Source organism: Salmo salar, chromosome ssa09 (genome assembly GCF_905237065.1).
Source record: "Salmo salar chromosome ssa09, Ssal_v3.1, whole genome shotgun sequence".
Taxonomy (NCBI): Eukaryota; Metazoa; Chordata; class Actinopteri; order Salmoniformes; family Salmonidae; genus Salmo; species Salmo salar.
Window position 1 is genome coordinate 79,833,652 of NC_059450.1, and position 10,324 is coordinate 79,843,975.

The window sequence follows — 10,324 nt, forward strand, 5'->3', positions numbered from 1 at the left end:
TACTGAAATATGTCCTGCACAAGTCCCTATATATTTAGGTGTAGTGAATCAAACTAAATCATTACTTTGATACATAATCCTCTTTGTTCCTGTATGGAACAAAATGCTTCCAGGAGAAAGCACCACCACTACCGATCTAGTGCCTTTTGGGGGATGGTTTTCCTTTATCTCCTTCTCCATGGTTCTTTGTCAGGTTTCCTTTGGGCAAGAAACTGAATCAATCAATCAAATAAATTGATTTTTATAAAGCCCTTTAAATATCAGCAGATGTCATAATGTGCTTATACAGAAACCCAGCCTAAAATCCCAAAGAGCAAGCAATGCAGAAGCACAGTGCAACTCAGGACAGACGGTTTTTACACGCTACACACTTCAGCGGTCCCGTTATGAGTTTGTATGGCCTACCACTTCGCGGCTGAGCCATTGTTGCTCCTAGACATTTCCGCTTCACAATAACAGTGTTTACAGTTGATTGGGGAAGCTCTAGCAGGGCAGACATTTGCCAAACTGATTTGTTGGAAAGGTGGCATCCTATGACAGTGTCACATTGAAATTCACTGAGCTTTTTAGTAAGGCCATTCTACTGCCAATGTTTTCCTATGGAGATTGCATAGCGGTGTGCTTGATTTTATACACCTATCAGCAATGGGTGTGGCTGAAATAACCAAATCAACTATTTTTTGAAGGGGTGTCCACATACCTTTGTATATATAGTGTATCATTCAGCTACTGTTCTTGGAAGAAATATGACTACAAATGCTTAACTTTCATGATCCTTTTTGGCCAATCAACAGCCATGAACTTATATGTAACGCTCAAACTAAATTAAACATTAGCAGAGTAAGATCCACCTTTATTTATTCAAACTGCTTGCATACAAAATATATCGCACTATAACCAAACAATGTCAACATAAAACCCAATCTATTTTGCTAATATGTACAAAGAAAATATTGCCCAAAGTGTAGTAACATACAAGGTCATTCTACCTTGGTCCAGTATCTACAATATTTCTGGTTGCAGTTCTGCTTCCAAACCAAAACTGCCAACAATGTGTGCAAGAAGAAATGTTTTACATTTGTCTTTTTCTTGAATCTTATAAATTCCCAAAATAAAGAACTAGAAAACAGTCTTGTTTGGCAACACGGAGATATTGCTTGTCCTTGACAAGAGTAGACTGAACTGCAGCATCTTACGGTCTGTATTAGATCATTAAAATACCAGGAGGAAACCATTTATGCCCCTAGTAGGGTTAGATAAAGTCCCAGATGGTTGAGTAAACAATTTATGCCCCTGGCAGGGTTAGATAAAGTCCCAGATGGTTGAGTAAACAATTTATGCCCCTGGCAGGGTTAGATAAAGTCCCAGATGGCTGAGTAAACAATTTATGCCCCTGGCAGGGTTAGATAAAGTCCCAGATGGTTGAGTAAACAATTTATTTCCCTGGCAGGGTTAGATATAGTCCCAGATGGTTGGTGCCATTCTGAAGAGACAATGGCCCACATTGCTCAGGCAGTTCATAACCTCATCAAACTTCTCTTCTTCAAGTCTGAACCCCTTAGCTGGACTAAACCCACCATTTCATTTACTTTTTTGCTGCTATTAGTACAAAATATTCAATTAATGTCTATTTAATTTCATCATCATAGTCGGACTGGGCCAGTTCAGTTGTTGACTGTTAACGCTGGGAGAGCAGTGACTGTTAGCCTGCTGAAATACTATTTTGTTAATTGGACATGAGCAAAATTACAGCGAGACAGAGGCTGACAGATGCCCATTACCTGTACACCATTCAACATTGCAATTTAGAGAGTAAACAAGAAAACCCCAAAATAAATTAAAACAAGACACTAGCTATATCCTCACAGTAGTTTCTTTTAAAGAATCACCTGTAAACTAAGGTTAATGCACAAGCACTGATCCGATATGAGACAAACGGTTCTAACATGGGACTAAACGTCATCCTCTGTACGGTGAAGGTACAGGAGACTCCGTTAGCTATAGGGTATCTAAACTTGGTAATATTGTTGACAGCATTCATGTGATTCACCTGTCGAAGAAATCTTATCACATAGTTTATTATAGTTCATATTATTTAGTAGTTGCAGATAAAATAAAATGATTAAGTGCACATTTGAAGTTCAAAACAATAGCAAAAAAATATTTTAACAAATTAGATATACAGTATGCAACCCACTTTATAATTTACAATCTAATGACCAATTGTCAATATCATATGAACAACATGTTAGGGTTGGAGAGAGGTGTGCCACTCTTTTCATTGACACTCTGAAATAAAAAACCAACAGGAAAGTGATTGTTGGTCAATGCATGGTGAAAGGACCATGTTCTCAATATCTCTCCCCAGTTTGACATTGTTCATGTTAAAAGGTCCATATGTGATTCTGTCATAAGATACTGTTCAGTGTCTAGACAATATGACACTAGTAGTCTCCATTATATGTAGCCATGGTGTGAAATGACAAAATAATCGGAGACCTTGAATCAAAATCCACATTGTGCCCGTGGTAAGATCGATATTGAGTTCATTGTCGTTCCCCTTTTTCCAAAAAAGAAATACTATATCACTGGCTAGAAAAAGTCAATCATCATCATCCCTATTCAAGCAATATTCAGCACAAGGAAACAGAAACAAAGTGACAACTCAGATTGCTGACTTCCCCGATGTGGAAACCTATGATAATGAACATGCATTGCAAGGTTTTAAAAGACAGTTCTCATTTTTTAGATGGTGAGCTGTGTGTTCACTACACACAAGTAAAATCCATTACCATTTTCCCAATGTCGTCTTCTTCCCTGATTTCAATTTCTATTTGTGATACTATCCACAGGAGATAAAGGCACAGATCAGACAGGAGGGGGGTTCTTTTTATGTTATGGTTTTTTTCGCTAATGATGCAGCTGTGACCTCACATGATAATGAGTTCTATATTCCACTGTGACACAGGGCTCCATAAAACATGCCATGAGAGAGAGAAGGCAGGAAGGACCAAACAATCCAACCCTCTATCCGGAGAAAAGGCTAGTACATGAACAAGCGATAGAAAACCATATCCTTTAAGAAATAGATTCATCAGGTTGGCCCCTCTTTGTTTTAAACACATTTTTCTTTCCACAGCTTTTAAATCATCTGATAGGTAGTTGTCAACAATGTCAATTAGAAAAAGACTGCAGTCGCCGTTTGCCTTCTCCTGTTAAACCCTAGATGGCTCCTTCCCTGTACACAGTAACCCACCCAACACCTCATCCACCTGCCGCTGGAGTTGGTTTGTCCAAAGTGTGCTTCATTTTAGCCCTGACCTGCTCCTCTTTGGCCTAACGTGTCTCTAATGAAGAAGCTTCTGGATTGATGGTGTGGTGAGAGAGATGAGGGTGCCTTCAGTTGGCCCCATCTACGACACCCCATTCACCATCGCCAGGCTTATGGCGGTGGCTTCACCACCAGGGCTTTCCTGGTTATCCTTCTTGATAGGTCGCTCTTTTATGGGTCTCTGTCGGTTGGCTCCAGGGCCGGGTCCATCGCCTGCAGGGCCTCTGGCTGCAGCATGAACACTCCTCTCATTGTTACCGTCCACTCTGATCTGTGGGACCAGAGACAGGACGACACTGTATGAGAAGGTAAATTACATTGGGGATATGCAGGACTACTAAGTACAGTCACTTAGATGCAATTCTATCAAATGTTGTCACCCGAGAGCACTATCACTTTACGTTTGCAAGTTTGTGTGACCATTAAAATCGGCACCAGTATAAATTGCGGTTCGGCCGTGTGGTGCAAAAGTCCAGAGGCGTGGGAGCTGGGACTGTCGTTCCCGCATCTCCCCAATTTGAATAAAACAAGCCTCTGTCAGAGGTCAATGACTAAGTTGCTAAATGTGTCATGATATGTCAAAAAATATGACCAAATTACAAAATAAAGTCCCTACAAAGGGCAAACGTTATGATTATGTACATTTCTCCTCCGAGATCTAGTTGATATAAAGAGGGTACAGGGTCACACCTAGTGGTCCTGGTGTGACATGGCAACAGGTATTCCAAAAGGGACACTGTCAGGAACAAAAAAGCTTGGGTGCCTTAATTATACCGATTTTGTTGTAAAACTTTTTGCAACAGAAACCGTTTGCAACAAAAACGAGAGTTTGTATTGGAAAAATTCCGGTAAGTCCCTCCCTGTTCCGTTACTCGGTCTTCAGTTTGGTTCTTTAACAGGAAACGGTTTCCGTTGCAAGACATGATGCGTCTGGAATTCCTCACCTGCAAAGAATCTTCCAGAGGCCTCAGCTTAGGGTCTCTGGTATTCCGTGAGCGTGACTCAGTCCACTGGATGTCTTCAGCTACTTAGGAACCAGAGAGGCAGGCAGGATTAAAACTCAAAATGTTATCATGGCAGGATGAGATCATTACTCTGACTCAAACAGTAGTACATAAATGCATTCATTGCCTTAGGGTTTTATCTTCAGACAGAGACACTAGGCCCTCGTACAGCAGGGTATTATAGTAAGAATGTTACATTTACAGGCTAGCTTGAATAAGGTTAGTGCAGACCTTTGAAGCCTCCCCCTCTTCCTCTCCCTCCCCGTCCACGAGGCCCTCCTCTCTTGCGTGTATCGGGTCGTTTGGGGAAGCCCCCAGTCAGCTCCTCAGTGGGGGCCAGAGACCAGTCACTCAGCTCGTCCTTGTGGTCCGACTCAGTCTCAGAGGCATTGGAAGCCTCAGAGTTGGTGCCTGGTAAGAGGGATAGAGGTTATTCTGCAAACCAGGAACTAAATGTTCAGCTTACAGAGTTCTTCTAGACACAGTTTGTTTCACTCAGTTGCCAACAGTGATATGAGCCACTATGTTCATACACACTTAGTGAAATACATACTACTGTTCCATACGGATCAACAGTTCTACTCTGTCCCATACATACCTGAGGCTAAAGAGGGACCACCGCGTCGGCCACGGCCTCCTCCCCTGCCGAATGGCTTCCCTCCTCTCTGGGAGCCCATGCCCATCATCCCCAGGCTGCCGTTGTCTACGATGAAGGTCTTGTTGTCAGGCCGTCCAGTCCCTGGGCCCCCCCTGGGGCCCCCTCCCCCAATCTGCCTCAGCTGCTCGTCTATCTGCAGTCGCTCCATACGGAGCTGGTCCACTTCCTATAGGGACACGGTGTATGTATTCAACGTACTTATTTAGAAGTCACTCCGACCTCTAATAGTGAAAGTTTGGTGCTTCATCAGAATGGCAGATTCTACCTATCAATGTGTAGACTAACTGCTGCTTTAAGTATTCAACTGTAAGTAGCTTTGGATCAAAGCATCTGCCAAGCAGCATACATCAACATCCATGAAAGCATCAATTCTGTTGCAGATTTTATTAAGAGCAATAGGGGCAAGCGTCTAACCTTCAGATAGTTGAGATGATAGTCCAACAGTACTTTAGCATTGGAGATGCTCTCCTTTGTCCCCACAAAGACAAACGGCACCATGCCCTGTAAGAGAAATAAACAGACAGGATCTAATGAGGACCGAGTGGCTGCAGAGTCCTCACTAGTTAAAGATGCGTTATACAGGTTTTGTACACTTTGAGCTGGTAGTTTTGAAAGCAGTGCTCGAGCCACAACAGGTGCCTGAAAATTGTGCACAACGTCACGTGTATCACATGGCTGCTGGCCAGCCCTGCAGGTGTGCGCACAAAGAGGAAAACAACTGTTAGGTGTGCATGCGGTGTACACTTGCTTGGGCTCATCCTGCAACCTCATTGGACAATACTGGGCTGACCTGATCCCGGCTCCCACTTGAACCTTGCAACCTCAATGGACATGATTCCACCTGCCAATCAACATTGTCCATCAGTTTAGGTTGTTGTAGTCTACAAGCCAGCGAACTAGTGAGCGACAGGGATTTGTCAACGTGATGATGTCATTTAGAAGCCAACATTGGAAAATATACTTATGTTTGCATCAAATACCCTTAGAAGTCCTGTAGCCTACTGCCGACCCTTGAGTGCTGACGTAGTGCACAAGTTTTTTTTGTTTTATTTTTCATGTTCCAAATAAAAATCTGAAGTTCAATGTGTTTACAATTGCATTTTCAACTCCACCAATAGTTTTGTCACAGACACTGTTAAATAGCAAATGTGCCTACTATGCTCTTGGTACATGCGATCTAGCCAACAGTTTGCAGATACAGTGACGGTCTGAACCCCGCCCTGTGCAACTGGGTCCTGGACTCCCTGACGGGTCGCCCCAGGTGGTGAAGGTAGGAAACACTATGCTGATCCTCATCACAGCCCCCTCCTGTGCACCCATGACTGCATGGCCACGCACACCTCCAACTCAATCATCAAGTTTGCAGATGACACAACAGTAGTAGGCCTGATTACCAACAATTATGAGACAGCCTACAGGGAGGTGAGGGCTCTGGCAGAGTGGTGCCAGGAAAATAACCTCCCTAAACGTCAACAAAACAAAGGAGCTGATCGTGGACTTCAGGAGACAACAGAGAGAGCACACCCCATCCACATTGACGGGACCACAGCGGAAAAGGTGAAAAGATGCACAATTGAGAGCATCCTCTAGGGCTGAATCACCGCCTGGTACGGCAACTGCAACACCCGCAGAGCTCTCCAGAGGGTGGTGCGGTCTGCCCAACGCATAACTGGGCTCAATGGGTGATACACTCTGCCCCTGCGCAATTTTCGTCAATTCAAGCCACTTACCTCATCCAATGGAGGTGGCTTCTTGTTGTTCTCTGCCTCAATCCGAACTCTAACAACACCAGATTTATCCACCACTTCCTGGATCAGCTTCCCATTTTTCCCAATGACTTTCCCTGGTGAAGGAGATGTGGTATTAGAATAGGAACCAATGATAACATGAAGACAATGAGTTGATGACTTTTCAAACACCACATTTTATGTTCTACTTTACCCACTAAATTCCTTGGTACTTTGATGACATCTTCAGAAAACTCCAAGAAGCTCCTAGCCTTGCGGACAGCCTCTTGGTCCTGCAATTGAATCATACCCAGAGGAGATAAAATACATGCAAGTCTTTCACTAGTATGACCAAGTAAATATACGTTGTGAGTAAAGAGGTTTATGAGCATTCATTATATTTGTGCTAGTGGTGAGGTGCAGTGTAGTAAGCGCCCTACCTCTCCATAGATGTGGAAGGTGCAGGTCTCTTCATCCAGGTCTATAGTGGTGACCCCAGGTACTTTCCTGGCCTGCTGGATGTTGGCACCGTGGGTCCCAATGGCCAGCCCCATCAGATCATCCCGGACCACAAACTGTTCATGGAACCTGGACGCCAGCTGCCGAGAGCTCTGCACACAAACCATAACCCACGCATGGCTTAGCCATAGTTCTCCTCACGCAGAGAGATAGCCTATTGGAGGTTAACAAGGCAAACATGGCTTAGCCTTCATTTGAGAGTGTGTTTAAACTGTAAGTACTTCCAGTTGGCGGCTAGCCTCCTCGTTCCTCTGCATTAGGGACAGCTTGGTGCGCAGGCTCCGGAAATGCATGTCGCTCAGCATCTGCACCCTTTTGGTTGTAACCTCATTCACGGACTAAAACAAGAGGACTGATATGATGAAACAATATCTAACGGGCTGAGTTATGAAACTTTGAGAAGCCAGAAAAGTAATCAAACGTACCAGAATAACAAGCTGCTTTTTGTCTGAGTCATAAGTGACATTGAATGCTCCCAACGCCTTCTTAAAATCTTTATGCGAGTCTTTTAAACACCTAAGAACACAAAACACAGTTCCCCACCATAGAAAGTCACATCAGCCTCAAATCAACAGTCACACATGGAAGCAATGACAACATACAACAATTACCTTACTTAAAAAAAGCCTTGAATAGGCCCACTTACATTTGCCGCAAGTCCTCTGGGACATCCAGATGAATTTTCAGGAAGGAGTTTTTTGTAGCTGGCTTGTTTGGATTCACAGGTCGTAACCTCTCTAATGTGACTATTTCATTTAGCGTGGCATCACAAGCGGTATACTCTATGACATAAAACTGAGAGGAAAGAAGATACTGTGTTATACGAATCATCATTAAAATATTACAGTAGCTACATAATAATAAACAAATGTAAACTCTCGCTCAAACAGCTGCATTGGTCTTACCTCACCCTTCACCATCCGAACTGTCGCCAGCCACCACCCACATGGTTCTTTGTCATTGGCCCTAGAATAAACCTGTGGATAATTGATTAAGTACATTTTGTTGAGTTCTTCTCACTGATATGCATTTAAACTGGCCACTGTTTGCGGTACACATTAACCGAAAACCTGCAAATATCCAAAAAGAAAGAACAGCAGTTCCCTTCTGCTTTCAAGAAAAGTTTAACCATCGAGCAGCCATTGTACAATCTAGCCTACTAGATCTCAGCAAAGTATTAGGCTTAATTGACATTGACTAGTGGGAAGGGAAGTCCTTGTCCATTACTTACAGCACATACCTCAACTTCATCACTCTCGTTTATCTCTTTCTGAAAACCTGTGGGTGGAGGAAATCGAACATCATGGAAGGGAATTTGACGCTCTGGCTGCCAACTGAAAGAATAGAAATAAACAAATGAAACGAGGGCACGTCGCAAACGGAAATTAAACATTTGTGCACATGCACTATAGTTCAATCTGCTAAATGACTTAAATGTAAATGTTCAATTAAATGACAAACAAAGTGTTATTTGCAAGAACAACTAGCTAGTTGGATTATATGTCAATGCATCTATAACTATAGTGGTTCATGGGGCTCTCATGTCTGGGTCTGACTCAAAGTAGCCTAACGTTACTGTTGTTAATTAACTAGTTAGCGTTACTTAGCTAACTGAATAGTCTACGATTCATTTGGAAAGTGAACTAATTTGCTAGCTGACTGGATTACGTTACCGGGGAGCTAGTTAACTAGCAACTCACTTGTTTTCAAAGGAGACAGTGACAGCACTTTCAAGAACATCCTTCAAATAGGCCTAAAAGGAGAAAATGGTTGAGAAAATCCAATACATTTTTAGGCAAAGGAAAACAGTCATTAGCCAAGAGGTCAAAGCCTAAAGATGAATCTCGCTGACTGCTGCTAGGTAGATAACAAGCAAGGCTAATTAACTAGAACAACTGCCACCAACAACACGAAACTATATACTCGGTATGGCCAATTTTTTTCGAAACAACTGTAGCTAGATAACTAGGATGCTACTGTAGTTAGCTAACGTTACCTAGCATTGGTTGGCTGTCGGTGGCTAGAAGCAGGCTGTACTGTCTGTCTTATGGGCCTGACGTTAAACCTAGCTAGTTAGATTAGCTAGCCGGTAAATAGCTCACTGAATGACACATTGCAATAAATAAATCATCAAAATACTTTTAGAAACATTAAAACTAGCAGTTAGCTACCAACCCACCTTGTAAAAAGCCCCACTCGTCCCCCTGACTTCAACCGCTAGCTCGTCCATGACGCCTATGCTAAGCAAGCTAATGTAATGCTAACTTAGCTGGTTTGCTAAAAACACTGGGTGCGTGCAAAGCTCTGGTCCTGGATCCCCCGGTAACGTCGTTTCCCTGTTGTATCTCTTTAATGTTTCGATTTGCAAAGTTGCAGTTGAAGATTTCCAAAGAAATGAAAGCGAAACTTTTAAATGACGCTAGAATACACAGTTCACAACCGCTCTTGCAGTGCACGCATTGATGTAAACATAAGAGCCTCCCTTTCCCTCGTCACGTGACAAGGTCTTAATAACGTCCACTCAGTTTCATTTAATTGGTTTCTCATCAGGAATGAGTGGTTCAGTGATCACTGTGCATTGGATTAATAATCGTCATAGTTAAAAAGGTTTATGAAATATTTATATATATATATATATATTCAAGAGGGGTGGGGGTGGCCAGTCCAGAAGAAGACTGGCCACCCCTCATAGCCTGGTTCCTCTAAGTTTCTTCCTAGGTTCTGGCCTTTCTAGGGAGTTTTTCCTAGCCACTGTGCTTCTTTCTACACCTGCATTGCTTGCTGTTTGGGGTTTTATGCTATGTTTCTGTACAGCACTTTGTGACATCAGCTGATGTAAGAAGGGCTTTATAAATACATTTAAAAAAATAAATTTGATATATATATATATATATATATATATACTGCTCAAAAAAATAAAGGGAACACTTAAACAACACATCCTAGATCTGAAGGAAAGAAATAATCTTATTAAATACTTTTTTCTTTACATTGTTGAATGTGCTGACAACAAAACCACGCAAAAAGAATCAATGGAAATCCAATTTATCAACCCATGGAGGTCTGGATTTGGAGTCACACTCAA

At 42.5% G+C, this 10,324-nt stretch overlaps 1 protein-coding gene across 4 annotated transcripts; it reads right to left on the reverse strand.

The window, feature by feature from the left end:
- Positions 1–836: 836 nt before the first annotated feature.
- Positions 837–9,722, reverse strand: LOC106611992 (synaptic functional regulator FMR1). Of its 4 annotated transcripts, none has more exons than XM_014212746.2 (15): positions 9,419–9,722; positions 8,940–8,992; positions 8,480–8,573; positions 8,145–8,216; positions 7,886–8,034; positions 7,665–7,755; positions 7,461–7,577; positions 7,161–7,331; positions 6,935–7,013; positions 6,724–6,836; positions 5,408–5,494; positions 4,934–5,159; positions 4,567–4,746; positions 4,276–4,355; positions 837–3,602 (listed from the first exon to the last, which is right to left on the reverse strand). In XM_014212746.2, the coding sequence occupies exons 1-15, from the start codon at positions 9,467–9,469 to the stop codon at positions 3,414–3,416; spliced, it is 1,752 nt and encodes a 583-aa protein (XP_014068221.1). In that variant the 5' UTR covers positions 9,470–9,722; the 3' UTR covers positions 837–3,413. The 4 variants fall into 4 exon arrangements, with proteins under 4 accessions (XP_014068221.1, XP_014068220.1, XP_014068219.1 ...); XM_014212745.2 differs by having other exon boundaries at positions 4,276–4,358; XM_014212744.2 differs by having other exon boundaries at positions 8,471–8,573.
- Between the last annotated feature and the right edge of the window lie 602 nt (positions 9,723–10,324).